At 34.9% G+C, this 27,072-nt stretch overlaps 1 protein-coding gene across 3 annotated transcripts in view; it reads right to left on the bottom strand.

Annotated features, from left to right (window-relative positions):
- Positions 1 to 27,072, bottom strand: part of LOC149529093 (ABC transporter C family member 2-like) — a 327,664-nt gene that overhangs the window by 123,445 nt on the left and 177,147 nt on the right. For all 3 annotated transcript variants that reach the window (XM_089810974.1, XM_089810975.1, XM_089810976.1), the window contains one exon: positions 5,623 to 5,757. In XM_089810974.1, the coding sequence (XP_089667100.1) occupies positions 5,623 to 5,757 (135 nt within the window). The remainder of the gene's footprint in view (positions 1 to 5,622; positions 5,758 to 27,072) is intronic.

The raw sequence follows: 27,072 nt of genomic DNA, 5'->3' as shown, positions 1-27,072 counted from the left end.
TTGTGTAGGAAATTACATTCATTTTTTATATTATTTCCTGATTATTACAAACTATGAATTTCTTGTATAGGGAGTTACATTTATTATTACAAGTTATCACAGATGGTAGATTAATAGCTCCTTGAGTTTGGACACCCTCAACTTAGGGCTCCCTCAAATCTTAGATCCATATTGACATTTATTTTCCTGAACGCAACCGATTTACTTCTCCCCCTGTGTACACTCCCTATCCAATATGTAACTAATACAATAGTTCTTATAGATGTATCTACAACTATTAATAGTATTGATTACACAACCATATTAGACTCAAAATAATTCTTAATATGATTTAGAAGGTACAATCTATAATATAAGAATTACTCCAATTCTCCATACTAATCCTATTTGTGTATTTAAACCCCAATCTATTTTTATAATATTAAATGATATCTTAAATTATCAATCACTCAATTACAATATTAGATGTTTGCGATTTATAATGTCCTTCAACATACCTTTCAAGCATGAGATATGCATAGACGAACAATTTGTATTTGGAAAGGGTTATGGATTTACCGATGTAACATCTAGTATCTATATCTTCAAATTTTGACTGGTGACATTGCTTTACCAATAAAAAATGGTATTTAATGCTGTTGGTCATGTGGCTGATGGCCTAGGCTTTCTTGCCCATATCCAGCTTGGCGATACCTTGACCATCTATTATAATTTCTCTTTGCTCGTTACTTTTCCTTTGCTCTATTCTAACTTTTTGTTCTCTTAGCTAAGACGGGGCCACGGTCCTTCCTTGCAGCAAAATTTATCGCAAGAACTTGTGCCCCAATCCTCTCTATTTCATACTCTTCCGTTTTGGCATGATTTGGCACCTTGTATATCCCCTGCGGCATCCACGTCAGCAAACTGATTCTGTTTCCATTTATGATTCTCCATCCTTATCTCCTCGTTGATATTTGTGGGTTCCTCCCTAAATAGGGTGACATAACTCCTAGAGGAGTCGCATCCCGTTGACATGTTCATGTAATTTCTTTCCATTGAGTGATCTTTTCTCAGTCAACTAAGATTTATAATATTATTATTAGTATAATGACATTAATGTCATCTGATTTGTATAGTGATTGAATGCAATTATTAGATGAGTGAAACTTAATTTATTTATGTAAAATATTGAATGAATGTATTGTATATGTATTTTATATTAATATTTTATTGATTTAAATATCAATACTAAAGAAGAATAGTTCATAACATGTATTTAAATCAAATTATCTATTATTAAATGTATAGATAGATTTGTGAGGGTTTATGACATTTTAATCATTATCTATCATCTATTATTTGGGCTCATGACAATTTCTCTATATAATCACCACCTCCTTCACATTCACAGTTAATTAATGTTCAAATTACATTTGTAGCCCGGCTTTGATACCATGTTAATGCTTTTCGATAAAGATTAAAACAAGTTTTAACCCTAAACCCAAAACTCAATATATATAAGATATAAAATTTGAAGTCCTAACAAAAGTGTGTTGGAAACATAATACAGTTTAAAATTCTAGCACCTAAAACCAGGGAAAAACTAAGGAAGCAAACTGGCAAAACAAAAAAAAAACCAGAAAGGCACCTAAGCCAATCACGATGACTAAAAATGTATTACCATTCCCTCTTCAGTATATGTTTTCCAAAAGTAGAGATCACTCTCTTATACTGTGTAAAACACATGGAGAGACATGTCTATTCATTATTATTTAATTAATGTAACAATTAATTATTTATCTCTCTCTCTCTCTCTCTCTCTCTCTCTCTCGATATATATATATATATATATCTTCAGTTTAGTTTCATGGGTTTATCCAACTGAAGCTACCAAACATTAACAAATTCTGTTAGAAAACAAAATAATCATCAAAATGAAAGAGAAAATAATAAAACCAATAATAAGATATGGTTGTCAATTGTGTATTGAAGCGTTTGTAAGATCTTGCAGCCGCAGCTGTAATATAGGCATTGCAAGCATTACCATTTCTTTATTAGTTTCCTATCGATTGGCATACTACCAACGGGGAAATTTTTAATAACACTTATTACAGAAAAAAAAAGTTTGAGAAACAGTCTGATTGCCTTTGACAAGAATATTTAGTGCTTTACATAACTACAAATTTTGAAATCGAAGAGAAATTGTATAGAACTTTCCTTGAAATGGGTGGATGAAGTTCTATTAAACAAAAAGAGGTCATTATATTCTATTGGCTGTTTTATGAGACAGGTGGAAATCCCGCACAAGGAATATGAATAATTTCTTTTCTTGTACACCGTTACATTTTCCGGCATCCTATAGAGTGGTTTTCCGTTGCAGACATATGCATCTTGGCGTAGTGACATTTGTTCTCAGTAGTTGCTAGTATTTCCTGACAGGTACTATGTTTGTACTTCATGGTCGTCTTAGAAGGGAGCATCAAGGAATTCTACAAATTACATTATAGAATAAATGATGTAATTTCCCCTTTTTCCTCAATCCTGGACACTATAGTTTTCTTCTTACAATCCTGAACAAGTTATGTACACTTGTGATTGTTTAAGCAATCAATCTATGATAATTTAGTATTTCTAACAGGAAATATGTTCAATTTCATAAACAGATTTATATGCAATTTTTTCCACTGAAGATGAAAAAAATGCTGATAATATATACAATGTTGTGATCTGATCGACTGTACGAGCAACTGATATATTTTAATACATACACCATTGTTTTTAATAAAGAATAATTATATGCAATTAATGATGTATTTCTCAACTAATTTGGTTTTCATCTGTGATAATGAAATAGAAATATATGCAATAATGTCCACTGGTCGTGTCTAGAATAGCAATACTTATATGCTCAATTGAATGCGGTGCATACAAATAAACTGGTTGTGCCTGATGTAACAATAGAAGTATGCTCTGGGATGCTGTCTCTAATTAATACTTTATCCTCTTGCCCCAGACTGCTGAAAGGCAATATGCTCTTAGCAAAACAATCCTTAACGGATTAGAAAGGGTTATATAATCCTCCAATTCGATGCTCGAGAGAATGAGACAATCATCCTTACATACTTGTGATCAAGGATGAAGAGGTGCATTTGAACAAATACCATCCTTAACTTATTTGTAACTGGTTGATTACTATCTTAATCAACATAATGTTTGACGATCTTGGATGATAAATATAATCATCAATTATTATTAACCAAACAATCATTGTAGTAATCAGTTTACTAAGAGACGATTAATATAATAGTTGATTCACTATATTTTACTAATGCATCAATGATAGATGTAATGTCGTGTCTGTGAAATGCAGTGAAGTATGAAATACTTGGCAGGCTTGTATAAATATATGAGTAATAGGATATTGTATCGCAAGTGTAATTATGTAAAGAATCTAGTGCATGTGGAATCATGATATGATGGGGGACTTGAATGTTTTCTTTCAGAATTGCAATAGGATGATGGGGAATAGAATGTGATGTATGTGAATATAATAGATGGATGCAACATACTGAAATGCAACTATGATAGATGGTTAAATGATGATGGATGGTCTCAGCCAACCATCATGTCATCAATCCTTCGTATATGTAGTAAGATATGGTGCCATTAATAAGTGATTGTATTGGTCGCCCATAGATTGCATCAGAATCATGCTAAATACATGGAGGCTTAATGACATGGCGATTGTCTGAGAACATGAATCATACAAGTAATCCCAATCCATAATATGGTTTGGTCATTTTTAACTTAGAAACACTAATTATGTACACAAGACAAGGTTTTCCATTCTTGTCAACTTAATTTGAAAAATGCACTTGTCATGGGTTTGGAATATCAGAAACAATATATATATCTAGCCATATTATGTTATCTAACTTATTGCGTTGGCTTGGTGTAGTATATAAATATTTTAAGATTTACTCGACATAAGTTAACAAGTTCCACTCAAGAATAAATAGTTTACAAGGCCTAGGATCTCAACGGATTGTATGAGAACAGTGATAATGCAAGTTGCACCTTATGCTTGTCTCTTACAATCTGCTGCCTTCAAAAATGCCCATATAGCACATGTTGCAATGATATTAACCAGTGATCTATTTTTAGAATCCTTCCAAAGAAATAATGGACTCTTCTAGTTTGAGCTATCTAGTGTTGATTGTTCTTAATTATGTCTCTATACAAGTTTTATCCTTGGGTAAAAAGGTGGTATGTACCCTTTCATACCCAAGGCCAATGTAATCAAGAAGTGCAATGGGAATTATTGTCACTGTATCTCATCAATATGATGATCTAAAAATGTTGTATGGATTCCCATTGTCATAAATATAATGAGAGATGCTTTTGTCTATAACTTCCCCAGCCTTGTCCTTTTCATCCCTTTTCCACTGGGCCATTGTTATGAAAAAGAAAACGAGTATTTTCTTTTCAGGAAGATGATTGTGACATAAAAGGATGCAGGTCAGTTTTTTTATTCACTGGAGTCTTCTACCACTCTTTCTTGGAGGAAGGATGTAATCTTTCTCTTGTTGGCATCCTCTTCTTCTTAAATATATCTCATCATTTTTTTCTTTGGAAAGCTTTTTGTATTCAGGCCTTTATAAATCATTATTTCTAATCTGGTAATAGTCCACAAATTAGTTTTCACTTGACTATATGATCTTTCTTCATCACATTGGTAACAATGCGAACGATAAATCACACCATCAAAGTGATGTTGCATCAAATTTAAATGCTCCGTAGAAAAACAAAATTAGAACTGCTTCTAATCTTCACCATGAAAGCAACCGATCATAACCCTATATTTGTGTATAAAATATTAAAAGGTTAAAAAAGAATAATAAGAAATTACAAATCCAAAGATTGGGAAAAAACTAAAAAAGTGTTTAAAAAAAATCAGAACATGAAAAAATCTAGATGCACTGATCTTTTATAGATAATTTTTCCTTGTGCAGCTCTTTCTCATTAGTCTGTGAGACTCTCTTTCCCACAAGCATCGTGAACAGAAAATTGCAACCTTAAACAATAAAACATGTTAAAGGTAAAAATGTTGTTTTACTCACTTGTATTTGTGAAATGGTACAAAAGATGTTAAGAAACCTCAATTTAGAGGAAACCAGGTAGTAAAATATTATTTTCATTTTAACAAAAGTTTTAACAAACAAAAAAAATTCTCCTTCCCTGGTTGGACAGCCCTGGGTATGCCTAAGTTCATTTGGGTTCATCCAAGGTAGACCTGAGGCGAACCCAACCCATATTGAGCAGAGATGTATCCATACTAGTATGGATAGGTTCTGCCAAACCCTGCAACACAGATTCTAAGAAGATCTAGTCTCTTACCTTCCATAAGTGGTAAACTTTGAAATTAGTTGATATAAATGATTCAGAAAGGTTGATAATGCGACATGCCTGCAAGATCTATCAGAATTGATAATTCTAGTTTGAGCAGTAAATGATTCCATATTTGAGGATATGTGATAAGGAACAATTGGGAGTCATTCACATAAAAGAAATCTATGTCCCATACCAAGTATTTTATTTATCGTTTATACTAGGTATGTGTGAAATTTTAACTTATAGATTTACCTGTATTGGAAACAGAAGAACTAATATTACTGAACCAATCAGGGATGCTGCCCCAAGTTGTTTGTATAAGAGTGTAATTGAAACCACAATCCGGAGAGGAGCTGACCAAAGACCATGAAGCTGTTGGCAAATTTGCTGTGAATGAAAAAATACGATTAGATATTCCACCTCTGATAAATGATTCAACAGTCAATGTTGAAAGAATTTACTCGTCACATTAGAAATTGTGAACCAAAAAGTTCTGTAGAAAATTTCTTAAAAAAAGAACAAAGCAAAAGATTAAGAAAACTATATTAATAACCCAATTTACTGTGAAATTACTCTCAATGACTTTCACCAAAAAAGAGTAAAAATTTATTAAAAGTTTGTGACAATATATGAGAAAACTTTTACCTACACTTTTCTATTGGATACTAAATGGATATAAACATTGGAAAATGCAAATACAGAAAACAAAATCTCTACACTTCTCAGGTACGTTTCCTTATGTTTATAAAGAGAGGATTCAAATTTTTGCGAATTAAATGAAATTCAGTACCGCATTTTTTGGACCTATTTATCCAACAGAATTGTATACAGATTCACAAGAATGATTAAAGGAAAAAAAATATGACGAGAAATCTATCACAATTGACCATTTCTGATAAAATCTTTGACTGGCTCATATTATCAAGATACCTCCTATGTCCATATTTTTGTGTCCTCCTTCACTAAACTCTATATAGGGAATGCTAACGTGGAAAACAATCCCCTACACATTCTCCTTCTACATAAGTCCAACCCAATAGGATGATCAATGCGCTGTTTCAGTCAACTCTTTCAACAAGAAAAGCATATGGAGATACATTAACATGGGTATATTTTAGCCTAGTTACAAAGATTACCAGGATGCTCCTACCACCCAGCCTTCACTTAAGGCCTATTTCAATGGCATAACATATCAAAACAGAAATCAACAACATATAGCTTTATATAGTACCACAATACGTAACACTAAAAAGCTGGAATTTCATATTCACAGCTACTGTCCCATGTTTCAGGGACAGATATTCGGGAAGAGCAAACTAGTATTTTGGGGATGGTTAGGCAATGGGAGGCAGTATTTAAAGTAATATACTTAAATTAAAATTTCAATTTTGAAAATATAAATAAATTAAAAATAAGTAAAACAAACTAAAAGAAATTGGATTTCAATGATTATGAACATATAAAGATATTTACTAAAACTATTTACATGAGCCCATACATGGTATATAATGCTTGAAAACTTCTTCATATTTGAAACCTAGTGACCAGTATGTATCTCAGTCAATATAACCCCAAAAGTGTCAGAAAACTTAAATTGTTTTATGTATGTATGAATGGTCCGATGTATTTCCTCTAGGAATCATAGGATACGGATCTCTTCCTATGATCAGCTCTCCATTTTTTAGTTTACCATCGAAGTAATCTCCATCTGGAAATAGACTCTTAGCTGGCATTCAAATGAACCTTTGATCTCTACCAATAAACTGAGATCATGAGTTCTCTTTCCACTGACATTCATTATTGGTTTTCTGTTTTAGTGTTTCCTTCTAATCAGTAATGCCTTTCTATCTATTGTTTTGAAACCAATATTGATGCCAAGTAATTCATGTTGATAATTCGTTTGTGAAAACATTCTAGTTCAATTAGATGTTTGCTAAATCCAGAAGGTTACCTAGTGTAATATCTCTTGCAATTCTGAATTTAATTTTCTGATTTCTTGACCTGAGAATAGCGTCAAACACTTTCCACAACTGTTTCTCCCTGATGTCCAATATAGCTTTAGTTACTAGAATCAACTTACCGTCATCATCTAAGGGTGGTAGAGTTGCACAAGGGACCACACAATGTCCTAACACCTTCTTGAGGCATGACACACAAAAGAAAATATGAACCTTGCTACCAGCTAGTAGCTCCAATTCATAAGCCACCTCACCCTTACGCCTAATGATTCTAAAAGGTCTGCAGTGTCATGGCTTGAGCATCTCTGCACCATTCTTCTTGAGTGTAGATTGTCTATAAGGTTGCAACATCAATTACACAATATCCCTACCTCAAATGAACTTTCAACTCTTGTTTAATCTGTGTATTGCTTCTGCTGGTTTTGCGCTCTCTGAATATACTCCCTTAGGGCCCTCATGATATCTTGATTTTCCTCAGCAAAGCTCCAACACTAGGCACACTACTATCACTCATCGAAAAATCAAGAAAGTTGGGTGCCTCATAACCATAGAAAGCCATAAATGGTGCCATCTGAATAGAAAGATGATCGTATGGCAGTACTCACAAAGATACCCTTTTCTTGTCCTGCAATGTAATAATTTCTAGCTCACGACAAGTCTTTGGCATTGTAGATACAAATGATGACGTGCAAGATGTGCTCTTTTAAATTGGGTCTTCATCAATGCCTGCTTCATTATTTGAAATTATTTTCTCCTCTTTTGTTTCAATACTTTTGAGCATATTTGAAATGTTTGTCCTTATTTCAGACAGTTCTGCCAGACAATTTGCATCCAGAGTAACATCACTATAGTATGGATCATTCTTCACTTTGTTGAGAAGAGCATCCCTAACATGGCTCCAACTTAAGTAGCAGTCATAATATTGGCCATGTGAATGCAACCTTCGAACTATGAGTACGTCCAACTACTGTAGTTTTTGCAGTAGCACCCTTGTAATGTTTATGCCGAGAGGCGTTCTATACAATGGCAACACAAATGCCCAGCACGGGAATATGCCAAGATTCCTTGTCAATAAAAAAGAATTGGGGGCGGTTACAAACTTCCAAATTAAATATTAAAAAAGAATTCCCGAAATAATAGCTGGCCGAAATAATAGGAAGCCAAATGAAGGCCGAAATAATAGGCACGAAAAAGTAGGGCCTGAAAAAGTAGGGCCCAAAAAAATAGGGGCGAAATAATTTCAATATGATTTTTTTTTTTGTTAAATATAATTTTGCATGCACATTCATGCATTTTTTTTGTGGGGAGTGGGGGAATTTGAAACAAATTCGTGGAATGTGAAGAGACGTCTGTTGGGGGATATGAGGAGCCTCTCAGAAGTTATAAAACCAAGGCTCCTTATTTCATTTTCATTTTATGTTTTTCCAGGAAGGAAGAGGTGGAGGTTATTGGAGGATTAGATTGGAGTTTTTGAATAGGAGCAAATTGAAGTTTTGGAGTAACATTTTTGCAGGTGAGATTTCTATTTTTTATTTACATTTTCATTTAGATTTAGAGGTAGATGTAAATTGAAATTCAAAATTAGTTATATTATTCTACTTTGATTTACATTTCAAATTAATTAATTTCATTTAGATTTAGAATTCTGTTCATGACTATTTAGGCTTGCATTTAATAGTTTAGTCTTGCATGTTTGATTTAGATTTAGATTTGTATTCAAAATCTATTTGATATATATATTTTATAATACTTTTCATTGTTAATGGTGCTTGATGGGAGTGTTTTAGGGGTGTCTTCTTTTCTATTTTTGAAATATTTTGGTCCAATATGTACTTTCCTAACCAGATCTATCCATTTTCTTCTGATTCATGCATGGAGCTTCCTGACGCTATTAGCGCATTGCTGGGACTGAATGGGAATGGATTAAAGATAAATGACTGACTCTGGATCTGGCTATGCATTTGGAATTGGCTCTGCTGTGGCTCCAATTTATAGGTTCCTTCCTGCTACCTATTCTTTCGGTGGTTTAATCTGGTTAAGTGCGGATTGAGAGGTTTTGGCTCATTCCCATCGGTTTGTAATTTTGTCACGATGTCTAGCGTGTGGCATTCTGATGGGATTCTTCATTGGAAAATGGTGCGAATAATTATGTCAATGCTGAACGACTTGTCCAATGTGATAATTGCTCTAGATATAGAATGCGGCCATGGTGATTTTCTTAGCAATACAATTGAAAAAAAAGGGGAAATCTGGTATTAACACAATGTTATAGGAAATCTCTGAGCAGAAATGCTTATAAATACATTCAAATTTCTTTTGTAACTCATAATATCAATCTCACTTTTTCTTGTGCTCCTTTAGTCTAAGAAAGATAACAGATTGGATTAACAAATTGCTTCTGTAACGGCAGTTGCAGGTGCAATTATTTTAGCAATTTTGGGCATTCTAACTGTTCCTATGATGGGTACTTATGTTTTAGTTCTTAGATTATGTGATTTGGTTGTATTTAGAGTCTTTTTAATAATGTTTGAAACTACTATTAAATATAATAATAAAGATTAATTTAATGTTAAATATAACATGTTACAACACTTATCAAAAATATCAAAAACACAATTGCTACAGCAAAATGAGAATGGAGAAAAAATTTCAGTTTTTGTATTAATTTGTCTGCTTAAAATATATTACAATTGCCATATTTTATATTGAGAAATGCCTCATATGGACTTTCACATGCTTATTTAACTACACTACAATCAAGACTAACTTTGTACTTAATCTAATTTTATCAAATGAGACTGGCCCAAGATTCCTATGTAACTGTTGTTATAACAAACATAGACAGCTGTAGAACTTGTGATTAATAATTTATAACTGCTTGATTCTCTGTATTTCATGCGTAAATTCATGATTCTAAAAACTCAAAGTTCAAACTGCATGTTACATTCTCTTCCTTATTCGGTGAATTGGTGCATGACTATTAGATTAAATGGTGCATGGAAGAGACAAAACACTGAAAGAAATTACTCTTTTCTTATTATTATTGTTGCTGCTATTTTTAATTTTTTTATAATTATTGTTAGTCTTGATGTTGTTTTTAATTTTATTATTACAAATATTGATTATTAATATCTCTGAGTTCATCCAGAGAATAGTACTAAATCTAGAAAAACTTAGTAATAACAGTTTGAGATAACTGCAGAAAGTTTTTATTTTCACAAATATTCTCTTTCTTTTGAAAATCTGCTATTATTTTGGTAATGAATTGTAAAGTAGAAAGGAAAAAATTTCTATAAATCTTTTTTGGTTACTGTTTCGCTTGCAGTTTTCATTTTATATGAAAGTTTATTATTTTTTCAAATCTTAAAAATAAAGATTTTTATATATGTAATTTTATTTTATTATTAAAATAATAAGATTTTGGAGGTTGTAAAATATTGAAGTTTAAAAATTATTTTAGATTTTACAAATGAATTTTAACATAATATTTATATTAAAGAAAGAAAAGATAATAAAATTGTTACTTTTTCAAATATAAAAATTATAAAATTTTACCTAAATTTATTAATTGTATAAAAAACTATTAAAGATAATTTAAGTTCTATTAAATGTACTTGATTTTATATTATAGAAATACAAAAAAAAATTATAAATTGGGACAAACTTTAGAAATGAAGTCAAATTTAAAGAGAGACAAATAACATGAGTTGACGTGTGTGTGTGTGTGTGTGTGTGTGTGTGTGTGAGAGAGAGAGACAGAGAGAGACAGAGAGAGAGAGAGAGAGAGAATTAACATGAGGCGACGTGATACAGAGAAAGAGTGAGATAATAACATGATGCAATGTCTTTGTGTGTGTGTGTGTGTGTGTGAGAGAGAGAGAGAGAGAGAGACGATAATCTTAGAGGGGGTAGAAGGAAAAGGGGAGAGGGGGAGAGATGAGCCATGGAGAGAAAAAGCATAAGAAGGGTCCAAAATAGATGGAGATGGAGATGGTGGAGAGAGAGAGGCCATGAGAGAGAGAGAGAGAGAGAGAGAGAGAGAGAGAGGAGGGGAAGAGGGTGAGAGACATGAGGTAGACACACATAGAGCATTTTAGAGATATATAAACATGAAGATGGTGTGTGTGTGTGTGTGTGTGTGTGTGTGTGTGAGAGAGAGAGAGAGAGAGAGAGAGAGATCACATGAGGTGATGTGGTAGAGAGAAAGAGTGAGACAAGGGGGAGAGAGTGAGAGACATGAGGTAGACATAGATAGATGTAGTGAAAAATAAGGAGGGAGAAAGAGCGGGGCAAGAGAGAGAGAGATGATTAGAGGGGGCAGGAGATGTAGATATATAGAAGGGGAGTAGGGAGAGATGAGCTAAATAAGAAAAAGAATATATAAGGCCCAAAAGAGATGTAGACAATGATGGGGAGAGGAAGAGTATGACGGATAGTGATAGACAATGACAATAATTATGGAGGGAGAGATGTATATATGTAGAGAAAGAGATGGACAAAGAGAACAACGTAGGGGGAGTGGGGAGGGTATACATTATTGGGGGGGGGGGGGGTGGGGGATTATAGAATGGGACATGTGAGAGAGAGTGTGATTACAATTAACCCTAACCCTAACCCTAACTCTAAATTATAATTATAATTTAGAGTAATAATATTTATTAATTATAATTTTATTAGCTATAATATGATTAGTAACCCAAAAATTATCTTAACAGCAATAATAACACAAACCCTAACTCTAACTCTAACTCTAACTAGATAATTCTAATTTTAACCCTAACCCTAACCCTAACCCTAACCCTAACCCTAACCCTAACTCTAACTCTATCTCTAACTTTAATTCTCCCCCTAACCCTAACCTTAACCCTTTATAATCCTAAATCTAATGCTAATTCTAACCCTAACCCTAATTCTAATCCTAATCCTAGCTCTAACTCTTACCCTAACCCTAAATCTAATCAAGTAACTTTAACCTTAACCCTAATCTAACCCTGATCACAACTCTATCTCTAACTTTAACTCTAACTCTAACTTGAACCCTAACTCTAACTCTAATTCTAACTCTAACTCTTATATGAGCACTAACACTAACACTACCTCTAATTTTAACTCTAACTCTAATTGTAACCCTAACCCTAATGCTAATCCTAACCATAACCCTAACACTAACCCTAACCCTAACCCTAATGCTAACCCTGACCATAACCCTAACACTAATTGTAACCCTATCTCTAACACTAATTCTAATCCTAACCTTAATTCTAACCCTAAATATAACCCTAACTCTAACTCTAACTCTAACTCCAACCCTTATTCGAACTCTAATTATAACTCTATCTCTAACCCTAACCCTAACTCTTATTCTAACCCTAACACTAACCCTAACTATATTTGTAATCCTAATTCTAACCCTCACCCTAATTCTTACCCTTATCCTAACCCTAACTCTATCTCTATTCCTAACTATAATTCTAACCCTAACCCTAATCCCAACTCTAACTCTAATTTTAAACCTAATCCTAACCCTAACTCTAACTCTAACCCTAATTGTAACTCTAACCCTAACAAGAACCCTAATTCTAATTCAAACCCTATCCCTTACCCTAATTTTCATCCTAATGCTAACCCTAACTTTAACTCTAACCCTAACCCTAACCTTAACACTAACCCTAACCTTAATTCTAACCTTAACCCTAACCTTAACTCTAACACTAACCCTACCCCTAACTTTAACACTAACCTTAACCATAAACATTAATTTGTCCCTAACTCTAACCCTAAATCTAACTCTACCATAATTGGACTCTAACCATAACCCTAACCCTAACTTTAATCTTGGCTTAAAACTTTTCCCTAACAATAACTCTAGAACCTTAACCCTTACTCAAGCCCTAACCCTAACCCTAACCCTAGCCCTACTATAACCCTAACCCTAACCATAACCATAAGTCTAACCCTAACCTTAACCATGAGCATAACTCTAACCCTAAACTTAACCATAAACATAACTCTATGCCTAACTCTAACCCTAAATCTAACTCTACCATAACTAGACTCTAACCCTAACCCTGACCCTAACTTTAATCCTAACTAAAACCCTAACCCTAATCCTAAACCTAATCTTAACCCTGACTCAAACCCTAACCCTATCCCTACAATAACCCTAACTCAAGCCATATAATAACCCTAACCCTAACCTTAACCATGAGCATAACTCTAACCCTAAATCTAACACTACTATAATTGGACTCTAACCCTAACCCTAACCCTTACTTTAATCTTGACTCAAACCCTAACCTTCACTCTAACCTTAAACTTGACTCAAACGCTAACCCTAGCCTTACTATAACACTAACCCTAACCATAACCATAACTCTAACCCTAACCTTAACTATGACCATAACTCTAACCCTAACCTTAACCATAAACATAACTCTAATCCAAACCTTAACCATGACCATAACTCTAACCCTAATCTTAACCATAAACATAACTCTAACAATAACCATAACCGTAACTCTAACTCTAACCTTAACCATAACTCAAACCCTAACCCTAATGCTAACCCTAACCCTTATTCTATCCCTAAGGTTAACATTAATTGTAATGGTAACTTTGTCCCTAACCATATATCTATGTTTGACTATAACATTTTACATTGCAATATGCCAAAAAGAAAATTACTTTTTTTAAACCATAATCCTACCCCTAACTCTAACCCTAAATATAACCCTAACTGTAAATCTAACTCTACCATAATTAGACTCTAATCCTAACCCTAATCCTTAGTTTAACCTTCACTAAAACCGTAACCTAACCCTAACTCTAACCCTAACCCTGACTCAAAACTCTAACTCTAACCTTAACCCTTACTTTAATCTAGATGAAAACCATAGCCCTAACCCTAACCTTGACCCCAACTCAAACCCTTACCCTATCCTTAACCCTGATGTAACTCTATATACAACCCTAACTCTAAATATAAACCTAACCTTAACCATCACCCTAAAACTAACCCTTTCTCTACCCCTTTCTCTAACTCTAACTATAAATCTAATTTTAACCCTAACCCTAAGCCTAATTTTAACCCTAATTATAACCCTAATTTAAACTCTAGCTCTAGCCCTTATTCGAGCTCCAATTCTAACTCTACCTCTAACTCCAACCCTAACTCTAATTCTAATCCTAACCCTAACTATATGTTTAACCTAAACCCTTATTTTTACCCTCGCCCTTTCCTTAACCCTAACCCTAAGTCTAATTCTAACCCTAACTATATTTGTAACCCTAATTCTAACCCTAATCCTAACATTAACTATAACTCTAATTCTAAACCTAACCTTAACTATAACCCTAACAAGATTCATAATCCTAAAAATAACCCTAGCCCTAACCCTAATGCTAATCCTGACTCTAATTGTAACTCTATTCCTAACCATAACTCTAACCCTATCCATAACTCAAAACCCTAACAATAGCCCTAACCCTAACCCTAACTATAACTCTACTCTTCAATATAACATTTTACGTAACAATATGCTTAAAATAAAACTAAATCAAAGTGATGCAAATAAAAACCATATATAGAATTAAAAAATAAAATATTCAAGAATAATTTTATAGTAAGTTTATACAATTGTATTTAAAAAGAAATAAATAATTCAGCACTTACCTTAAAAAATAGAAAAAAAATTTAAAATACTTTTCCTAATGCGCCGCGATTGCCACTAGCTTATATATACCTCTATATATATTATGCCGAGAGTAATCGTTCTCGAGGCGCCTATTTTCATTTTCATAAATTCCAACTGTGATTAAAATAACCTTGGGATTAAATGAAAATAGGCGCCTCGAGAACGATTACTCTCTGCGTAATATATATAGAGGTATATATAAGCTAGTTTTAATGTCTTGTGGAAAGCTGATCGTATGCTCTCTATATTTATATTGGCTTGAAAAGCTCTGTGTTACCTATACTATTAGGTTTACTTTTGCAATGAGCATCTTTTCCACCTGCGTTAGTCTCCACAACACTACAAGTTGCTCTCCTGGGTCCATATTGTTCAACGATGAGAATCGATGTATGCCTTTTTCACTATAACATCTCTTGCAAATTTCGGTAGAGTTTGATGATTGCACAAGCATACCAAAGTACCATTCTTTACATATGTTGCAAACTTTTAAGTTCGATAATGCATCGATTCTTTGTCGAAATGTATTTAATATTGCTACAAACTCATTCTTCCTATTATCTTTTATGAGGTTGATGCTTTGTTTTTCTGGTGGTATTTTTTAACCTTCATTTATAGACCTGCCAATGCATAGATTTTGTGTCTGCACATTTGCCTGTTCCCTAAGTTGAACAAGCCAATTTTGGGTGGCCTTGCATTGTTGTAAGCATTGTGCGTGTACTTTGTTTGGTGCGACTTGTTCTTGGTTCAAATTCCTAATGTGCCTACGGACTGCTATTTCATATTTATGATGTGCATAATATTCCTGACAACTTCTTCGACTCTCTTGTCATGCAAGTTCATGAGGTAAAGGGTTTGGACAACCCATGTTGCTGCGACCATCCATTTGTTGAACCCTGCAAACATTTGGAAATCGCCATTTAATATTAATGTTTTATGACTCAAATCATACATCATTGTTGTAAGTTTTCAAATAGTGCTATAATTAATCAATTTTTAAGACATGATTTAATTCATCTTTTTTTTTTTCTGCTTACAATTCATACCTTAAATAACTCTTCCACGAGTTGAATAGTTATCTCAAACTTCTCATCAATATTATTAATCTAAATATCTAAAAAAGTAAAACAACTTCATTCAATTTGAAAATAAAAGTGAAACTCTTCACATGACCCAGACATGTAGAGCTTAGAATCCCAAACAAAACTGAATATAAAAGATATTTCTCAATAAAATTTAAGAATATCTAGCTAGCAAATCTTATTGTAACTATTTATTATTTAAATTTTTTTAACAAATTTTAAATAATAGATTTATGGCAAGATTTTATTAATTTTAATTATATTATAGTTATGAACATACTATGTTGCAAAATAAGAATAAAGTATGATGTAGTTTATATTCCACAACTTCTAATCTATTAGTCAATATTTTGGTTTTGCAATCTATTTTGATAGGAACATGTATAGTAATTATCAGTGTTACGGGACTCGCCGAGTCATGCTAGGACTCTGCGAGTCTGAGGTAGAGTCCATGTTTCCGAGGCAATCTGCCTCTGAACTCGGACTCGGCCGAGTCCTGGCAGAGTCCACATGGACTCGCCGAGTCCAAGAACTCTGCCGAGTCCTGGGCGAGTCCAGAACCCAGGACTCTAATTTTTTTTTTTTTTTTAATTTTTTTAAAAAAATTTAAATTTTTTTTTTTTTAAATTTAAAAAGATAGAGATTTCCAGAAGATGTTTTTTACAATGTATATGAATTCTGAAAATGATGTGGCATTTCAAGAATCTATTAAGGATTGAATCTTAAATCTTAAATCTTCAACTTTATATTATGTTATTCAATTTTTTCCTTCAAAAGTTCGTTATTATACTTGTATGATTTTCCGAGTCCTTGCCGAGTCCTGGCCGAGTCCAGTCGTCGACTCTGAGTCCGAGTCGGATTTTGACTTTCCGAGTCAGAGGCGAGTCCGAGTCCCGTAACATTGGTAATTATATAGCACAAGTTAAATAGTAAATTCCACTATTATTCTAACACAACAGGAAAGGAAAGAATTCTAATATACAAATTAATTGTCAAGCACAAGAATTGTCCAAGGTTACAAAAGTAAAAATCAGTAAGGAAGGTAATTCTAAGTATTCTGAATTTTTTCTGAGTGTGGTTGAAATATTCCCCCAAACTTTACATTCTTACTTTTTTATGATTTTTTTATAGTTAATATTAAATAATAAAAACATGTACAATTTTTAATACTCAAGTCTTAAGAGATCCATCCCACCAACTTAAATTTCCAACTATTAAAAAATTAAATTCCTCAATTCCTCACTTACTACTCTCTTACAACAATACCTCGACCTTGTGTTGCCAAGTTTTAGTCTTCCCCTTTTAAAGCTTGAGGTCATTGGTTAAAGTGGGTAAGAGGTGTCTAAGTCTATTTTAGGTTACTAGCTTCTCATCTTTCCCAAAACACTCAGCTATCCTCATTTTCTGGGTCTCCCTATGCAATACATTTACCTTACCTCTCCATGCGGGTTTCCTATTTTTCCGGTGTACATAAGGATTAGGTGAGTTAGGCATGATTGGGGTGTGATTTTGCGTCCTCCCGATGAGAAGTGTTCTACACCTTATTATCTGTAATCTTGGCCTAGCATTGTATCTCTCACGGATTCCGAGCTCCCGAGTCGATTCTCCCATCAAGCAAACTGCACCAACTGTGAATCCAAAGATTGAAGCCATGGAAAGTGACTAAAAGGTTGGATTTATGAAGATGTGGATAGAGGCTACGGTGATTCTCATTCAAATCTGTGAAGATAAGATCAAGTATTGCTTAGAAATACGGGTTTATGGTTTCGTTGCTGCATATTCATGGAGATGGAGCTGTTTTGTTCTGTTTCTAAGGCTGTATGAACTCGAGCCAAATCTCATTTTGAATGATCAATTAATGTCAGCATAGTGTTGAAAGAACTAGTTGAAGGCTCATAATAAGTGAGGCGTGCTTGAGATCTTTCTTCAAACCTATCAAATCAAAGTTAAAAGTTGAATACTATTTGTTGTGCCTCAGTCTAGAAAATGTTGCTTAGAAAGGAGTTTTCTGCCCAAAGGTAACAAAACAAGCTACTTTTCCAAAGGCTTTGAGAATACAAAGACAAGTTACCCAAAAATTCATATATCCTTCGGAGATGCCCAAAAATACTTCCGGAGAAGTAAGTGTTGAAGATGCGAACCCATTATGAAGAAAAAGCAGTGTTAAAAACCCTTGGCGGAAAGTGGGAGAACAGAATGCACAAGCTAGCAAAAGGATTACTCCCCATGCTGCTATCCCAAATAAATGAAAAATGGGTTTGCGGAGAACCTAAGTGTTTCTTTCTCTCCCATAAATGTTAATATTGCTAAAAATATATGCAGTTCGGATTTTGAAGCAAAGTAAGGCACTTCCCGCAAAACTAAGTATTTATGTTGTTAAATGACTTTCAGTCATATCACTTTACATTAAGTAAAGTAAGAGTTCTTTTTGGAACTTAATATTTTATGTGCAAATAAACAGAAAGTTTAAATAGTCGTTACTGGTGGAATTAAATGCAAATCTAGCTGTTATAATCATTGGCTGAACTTAATTTCGTTCATGCAACGTCAACGTTCTAATTCCTTAAAGCTATTTCATCAGATTTGCGAGCAACTAGTTTCTACAAGTTTATTTAACAGCTATTTATCGAGAATTGCATCTTAAGCAATCATAGCGAATGACATTCAGAGCTGCTGGCTACGAAAGATTAATTGTCTTGGAAAGTGAAACAAAAGATTATACAAATACATCCTTCAAGTTCTACGATTCGGGTGATCTACATAGGAGGCTAAATTCCCAACCCATTCACCCAATCACTCTAAAACTCAAAGATAGTGGATCGGTAGAGGCAGTCGGCTTCCCAATGGTAGGTCATGCACCTGAGCTAGTAAAGGAGTGCATAGAGAGATACAATCCAAAAACAAATCAGTCTATTCTCTTGTCTGTAATGTCCCCATTTTTCGCAGGTCTATTTAGTCAAGATGGAGTTAGCTGATCATAGTGACCCTCGTGAGACGATAGGGTGTTTTGGGGATCCCAGCTGTAGATTTACTATTTTTAGTAGGTCTATTTTTTGCAGTTGCTATTTTTGGCAGTGGTGGCTTCGGTAGTTGGTCGTCACCTGCAGTAAATAAAGTTTATAATTGCTTGAACTCTTATTTATTCATTAATTATTAAGTTGCATTATTATAATAATCTTTATATTATTATAATAATGACATTAAGTGATATTTCTAAAAAGTGTGTTGGAAAGTTTCTAGTGTTGAGTTCTTTTGGGAAAATTTCACAATTTCTGAAGTGGAGTTGTTTAGGAAACTTTGGCCAATGAAGGATTATAAATGAGAGCTCATTTCATTGGGAAAAGCACACTTGAAAATATATTTTCTTTTTGTGCCTTTGTGGCTTTTCCTGTTTTTCGAACCTGTGAGCCCTTGCTGAAGTATAAGGGTCTCGTCTAAGAAATTCTTGGCAAATGTGCTAAAGTATACAATTGGCCAACCTTCTCCTATTGTATCATTCTATAGCTAAGGAGAACAATCTTGATTACATATTTCATTTCTTGATTATCTGGTGGGGGTTTTTCCAAAAGTTCTGCGATTTGTTCTGAAGGTTGGTTCTGTGAATTGTTGTTGTTGTATAGGAATTCGGCAAATTCTCCTACTATTGTTTATTGTGACTAAGGAGAGGATTTTTCCAACTGATTATCTGCACAACTGGACTCATTGTTTTACCCAAGGGGATTGTCGGAGTCTGATTGGCTGCTGACTCCAATTCATTAGCAAAATATTCCCCAAATTGGAATGCAAACCTATAATTTGGAGGCCACATGTGATTGGAAGATACTTATCACTACGTGAGAGTTGTTGGGACTAATGAATGCCGCAAACAAGAAAATCAAGCAAAGTATTTGACTTGTGTTTGTTCTCCTAGGTAAGTCATCAAATACATTTGATCTGTGGGTGCTTTCCTAGTGAGCTGCCAACACCATTCCACGTCTGTTAGCTGATTACCAATTTGCGGGAGCTTCATTGGGAATTAAAGAATTCATTGGTAAGTGGTCAAATATACTGGTGATTGCAACTGTATTTCAGATACCTCAACAGGAAAACAAGTGCCATGCAAGTAGCCAAGTTCCGAGCTGTATGTTTTTTATTTGGAATTTTAATAATATACAACTTTGTCTGCTGTTTTGTAAATGCTGTTGTTTGTCAGAAAAAAGGAAATTGGAAATTATTGTTTGAAAACTAAATAATAAAGACACAATTATATTGCTTATTAACTTTGGTAATTCAGTCAAAGGCATATTTAGAGTCTTTACAGTGGTATCAGAGTAGTTTCTTGCCAGCTTGCAGGAATCGGGCTCAGTTATTATTGGTGCTGAATTTGAAGATTTCAAGATTGATTTTGTGATTTGGTTACCAACATTATGGACGGTGATAGAAGATTAATTTTAGGTAGATATTATACGTGCAGAGGTCATACTTCTTCGCCTAGGGATGCAGTAGTAATGAGGGTAAGTGTGTGCAACAATATATCTATAGCTACTTCTATGATAAATGAGCCATCTAGTGAGGCAATTAGCAGTAGTACCTTAGATGTTCAAGTGTGTGCTGTTGATAATATGCATGTTATTGATTTTGAGGTTGACAATGATCACTCACCTAAGTGGAGCTAAGCTCATTTTACACCATTTGTAGATACAATTCAGTTTTCCTATAGTGGTAGTTGGTGATGTTTCTATATTTGTCGATTCTGATGAGGATGCGGGCATTGTGGATACAATAGAGGTGAGTGCATTTGTTGAGAGCAACAATGAACCACATATTGCACCTAGTTCTCCTATGGCTTCATCTTTTACAGGGGTTACTAGAGATGATCAGGACTCTAGTGAGGTACATTTTATGGGGAGTCCGTACTACTTCAGATTTGTGTGGAATTCGTATGTTGTGCAGAGATTGTTTGTACCTACGTCCGATGATGGGCGAAATGATTGGGTTAGTGCAGAGGACATACTGGGACCTTCTATGGATCGGACCACAAGTGACACTTTGGCATCAATATCATCGGCACAAGTGTTCAGTGCTATATTGCAAGTCATGTTATTGGTTCTGTTGATGGTATTGGCATTTTGTTGGTTCAGTGAGGACAGAGACATCACCTGCTTCTTATGGGATCCTGGTGGAGGTTTTTGTATGATGCTGGATTGCTTGAGGACAAGCAATCTTAGGGAGGGAGGACTGTAATGTCCCCATTTTTGGCAAGTCTATGCAGTTGATGGAGTTAGCTCATCATAGCGACCCTCATAAGCTAACAAGGTGTTTTAGATTTACTATTTTTAGTAGGTTTGTTTTTTGCAGTTGCTATTTTTGGCAGTGTAGTGGGTGGCTACGATAGTTGGTCGTCACCTATAGTAAATAAAGTTAATAATTGTTTGAGCTCTTATTTATTCATTAATTATTAAGTTGCATTATTATAATAATGTTTATATTATTATAATAATGACATTAAGTGATATTTCTAAAAAGTGTGTTGGAAAGTTTCTAGTGATGAGTTCTTTTGGGAAACTTCCACAATTTCTGAAGTGGATTTTTTTAGGAAACTTTGGCCAATGAAGGATTATACATGAGAGCTCATTTCATTGGGAAAAGCATGCTTGAAAATATATTTTCTATTTGTGTCTTTGTGGCTTTTCATTCTGACCTGTGAGCCCTTGCTAAAGTATAAGGGTCTTGTCTGAGAAATTCTTGGCAATTGTGCTAAAGTATACAATTGGCCAACCTCCTACTGTATCATTTTGTAGCTAAGGAGAACTATCTTGATTACATATTTCATTTATTGATTATCTAGTGAGGGTTTTTCCTGAAGTTCTAAGATTTGTACTGAAGACTGGTTATGTGAATTGTTGTTGTTGTATAGCAATTCGGCAAATTCTCCTGTTGTTGTTTGTTGTGGCGTAGGAGAGGATTCTTCCAGCTAATTATATGCACAACTGGACTCATTGTTTTACCCAAGGGCATTGTTGGAGGTCTGATTTTTTGCCGACTCCAATTCATTAGCAAAATCCCCAAATTAGAATGCAGACCTGCAATTTGGAGACCACGTCTGATTGGAAGATAGTTGTCACTGTATGAGAGTTGTTGGGTCTAACGAACACTGCCAAAAAGAAAATCAAGCACAATATTTGACTTGTGTTTGTTCTCTTAGATAAGTCGTCAAATACATCTGATCTGCGGGTGCTTTCGTAGTGAGTTGCCAACACCATTCCACATCTATCAATTGATTACCAATTTGCAGGAGCTTCATTGGTATATGGTCAAATATAATAGTGACTACAACTGCATTTCAGATATCTCAACAGGCAAACAAGTGCCATGCAAGTAGCCAAGTTTTGAGATATATGTTTTTGATTTGGAATTTTAATAATATACAACTTTGTCTCCAATTTTGTGAATGCTATTATTTGTCACAAATAAGGAAATTGGAAATTATTGTTTGAAAACTAAATAATAAAGACACACAGTTATATTGCTCATTAACTTTGGTAATTCAGTCAAAGGCATATTTAGAGTCTTGACATTGTCAATTAACAAGGCATTGATGCAATCAACATTTGGTATCCCTGCACAAGAGCAGTAGTGACATTGATTTTGGATCTTTTGCATCCATGTTTAATGAGAAAAAGATCCTCAAACGGGAGGACATGCAAAGGACCTGGTTCCAGACTGCCCATTCAAAGAAGAGCAAAATGCTGAAAACTTTGTTTGGCACAAATCTAAAGCGAGAGATCATAGATATCCTCGCACTCCTCAAACTTAATGGAAGAGAGGAGATTTTGGAGTTCATTGAGCACTATTTCTTCCCAGTATAGGCTATCTGTGCTAAAGATATGAAGATCGATTGGGCACAGATCATCAATGATGAGCTCACTTCATGGTTGAATTTTGCCACAGGATTCAAGCAATTTTACATGTCCTCTATTTGGTCTATGCTCTGGCAACATACCATTTGTGGCCTGGTCTCCCAAGTATCCCAAACTATGATAAGTGCACCAAGGTCTATGAGTTCTATCCACACCTACAACTGCAAAGGAGCTATGAGGAGTATGTAGCTGTCAATGATGCTTTTGCGATGAGATTGTGTCGGGAATTGCAAGGTTTCCCCGAGAGGAGATTCTCACATGAGGCAATTTCGGATATAAGCCAATTTGGATGCTCATTTATCCAGTTTCCAAGCTTCTCCTATTTGCGAATAGGAGCCTCTGATGGATTTTCCAAAAGATTCCCCAGATACCCAAAGGACAAGGTAGTTTTAGTTGAGTTGTGTTGACAAATTCTGGAGGTGAACGCCCTAAGTTCAAATGTTAAGAAAATTGTCGAAATTCCATTCCCTATATTGGTAGGTCTATATTCATGTACCTCCATATCAGATGCTCGAAACCTGGTAAAGCGTTTTGAAAGCAAGATCAAGTTGATAGACTATCAAGTGCTCAGGCCTCAATATGATCTAGTAAATTTTGTAAGGGATCATATGAAGTTGGGGTATGCTTATAGGCATGTCCCAGATATTGAAGATTTCTGGTCTGGGTGTCTTAATGAGTACCAGACTCGGAAGAGATTTCAGTCAAGACTAACTATTGATGAGATAAAAGTGTATAACAATTTTGTTGATGTCTCTGATCTTGCAAATGATGGAGCCTACATGCACCCCACATCTTATGAGAAGATCAAGAACACACCTATTCTGTCTACTCCACCTGCTGAGCCAGTCATTGATATAATGGAGGTTCTCATGCAAGGGATAAATAAAAGAGCAGACAAATGGGTGGAGTGGACATGGGCAACGAAAAAAAGGACTGGAGCTGCCAGTTCAATAGATGGAGTATCAACTGGAACCTTCTAGTCAGCTGTAGCAATGACCACGATGGCCACTACAACAACATCTATTGGGTCATCACAATCCATTGGCCAAGGAGGAGACCAGCCTCTAGAAAAGAATTTGTCACTTCCACCTAGAGAGCTGGCCCTCTTTTGAACATTGAGAAGACAGGAGAGAATGAAGATGACAAGGATAACGGAAATAAACAGGATAAATCAGTGGCTAAGCCCTCCACCCCTGTTCAAGTCATCAATTTTGATAGCAATATGAATCACATGGATGGCCAGGAACAGGAAGCATCTCAATAAGGGGATACATTAGCCCTTTCAATAACCAAAGTAGTTGCCTTCTCTGTAGCTTCCTAGAGCAAGCCAACTCCGTTGATTCCAAGGAAGTTGTTCGATCCATCTGCACTACAATTTGCTATGAATGTGCTCTCTACAGAGTATTGGATCAAAGAGACCATTGATAGGAAGAAGAGGAGATACGAGGATGCAGCCCCATCAAAGGACTTGATCACACAAGTCACCTCCTCTCAGACATCAAAGAAGACAAAGAAGCAGAAGATAATCGCTGCCCTGTCTACGGATTCAGCAACTGGCCATATGCTAGTTGAAATTGTAGAGCCTCAAAAGGAAGGAAGATTTCACAAGCTCTCAAAATATGACTTCCAAATCAGAACACTAGATCTTGGCATTCTAGTTCATGACTCCATGGTGAATATGTGGAAGTCAACCAATGAGAAGATTGAGGACAAGCTGGAGGAGCTAAGAGCAGAGAAGGAGATATTGAAGGCCTCAAACAAAGAGCCGGTAGAGTACATAAAATCTGCACTTGGGAGTACTTCCAGTCAATTCGACCCAAATGCAGAAGATAATAAGAACTTACTACTCAAGCCGCAGCAAGAAAGACAATTCAAGCAAGTAGGCTAAGTATGGGTAGATCAAATAAAGGCCCAAGGTCCTCCACTAGTTGAGAATCTAGGAAGCTTGGTACTGGACGCTCACAAGCTCAAAGAGGCAGCCTCAAATCATCAAACAACCATAAAGAAGGCAGTAGACAAGCTGATAGAGCAATTGGCCCTTCTACAGGAAGTGATAGACATGATGACCAATGCAGTCATTGCTCATGGGATTCTAAAGACTGGCCAAGAGTCACTATTCCACTAGAATCAATCCTTAGACTTTGTCATAGAAAACTCTGGAAGATCTGCAAATGAACTCAAGGATGTGCATGATCATTGACAAGTTATTTCAATACTTCAAGATCTTTCACATAGAATCCTCTGTGTCTACTAATGGCAAGCTAGTGTACATTGAAAGAATGAAGTCCAAGTTCCCTGCATTTTTTGATGAAGTCGTTGACCTGCTTAACTTCCAAGTGGGCAAGATCCAGGAACTGTCAACAACGGATGTGGTCACGAAAAGAGAAATGGAGAAGTTCCAATTGAGAGTGGCCAGAATTGATGAACTTACAGAGATGCATGATTACTAGATGATCCGAACTGACAATATCCTTATTCTAGGTGTCGAAGGGCTAGATAAAGTAACCGAAGCTATGAAAGATTATAGGGCTAAATTAGTTACTTCCTAGAAGACATGATAATTCTGATGCCTTTTCAGATATCTTTCATTCTTCCCTCCTCTTTCTTTTTGTAGCCATTCTTGGCATTTTACTAATCTCTGTAATGGACAATAATTCGAGCTTGTACTATTTTTTAGATTTTTCTATTCAAACATGCTTTGTTGAGCAATCATTCAATGTATTTGGCCATTTGGAGAAGCCCTATATATGTAACCTTTTAAGATGTAAATAAGATTAGCAAAATTTACTTTGGCTAAACCCCTGTAGTTGGGACTACTATGTGAGACTCTGAGTTCATTTTAAGTTTTGCCATTCATTTGGTTTAAGTGGAGTTTGTAAAATGAATCTGTTAATACTGAAAGTTGAATGAATGTGAGTGAACTTGGCTTTGTTTCCTTTGTTCAATAGATTGTATGCTTTACTATCTTCAGCATAAGCTAGTCTTTTGTTCACCATGGTCTATGTGTTTAGTTTAGTTCTTTGCATAAGGAAGCCGGAAACTAGTGTGGGGAGCGGCTGAGAAATAGAAAATCCGAGCATTGTCAAAGCATTGACTAACTCTGTAATCTAGGAATTACATACTCCACTATTTTTCTTTTCTTCCTGTTGCCGTAGTTAGTCCTACATGTTTCCTATATTGTAGATAGTCCCCCTTCTTTGCCTAGGTTGTTTAAAGTGTTGAGCAACTTGGTTTTTTGCCTCTTCTTCTCTCTGGTTAAGAGCATACCCCAAAACTTGAAAGACAAATTCATTACATATCTTGCACTCATAAGGGAGTTGTACCTTTCATTTCAGGGGTCTTTGATAGATTACTACATTGACCCATTCTGTTGTTAACTTTGTGTTTTCCATAAGCCTTTGGGCAAGTAAAGAGTCCAGGTATAAACCAATATATCAAGGAAGACAAATTGTTAACCAACACCTTGTTAAATGAATAGCTCCATAATAAAAAATTTGCTAATTCTTATTTGGATTCATGTTTTTATTCTCTTTAAAGAAAAAAGTCATTTATAATCTATTTTAAAAAATCATTTTATATATGATCCAAAATATTATACAAACCTAAAATGCAGACAAAATTTTTATTTCAGCAATTAAAAATATGCTTGTCTACCGTACTGGGTAAAGAAATCAGTGCATACAAACAATGGAATAAAATAGCAGAACTATATTGGCATACGCCAAGATACTACATTATGCTTCTGATGCTTTTGATAATTACAACGATCCCGAAGGGGGATATAAATACTATCTGAGGAACCTTCCCAAAGGTATCTGTCGGCCACATACATGTCGACTACAATAGTAGAACCTTCCCGATACACACCCTGTCGGCCTGACGGCATACATCTTGACACACACCCCATCCTGATACTAACGACATGTATCCTGATATACTAACGAGATACATCCTCATACACTAATGGGATACATCCTGATACAATATTTACTGACGACAATGCTCAAAACATGTTCTCAAATTCATTGTACAAAAAAACCTTTAGCATGCTTTCAAATTTACTTTCAATCTT

Source organism: Cupressus sempervirens, chromosome 11, assembly GCF_028749045.1.
Source record: "Cupressus sempervirens isolate cs-2001-9-10 chromosome 11, ASM2874904v1, whole genome shotgun sequence".
NCBI classification, from domain to species: Eukaryota; Viridiplantae; Streptophyta; class Pinopsida; order Cupressales; family Cupressaceae; genus Cupressus; species Cupressus sempervirens.
The sequence above is the reverse complement of the archived record's forward strand: the minus strand, read 5'-3'. Positions and strand labels throughout refer to the sequence as shown.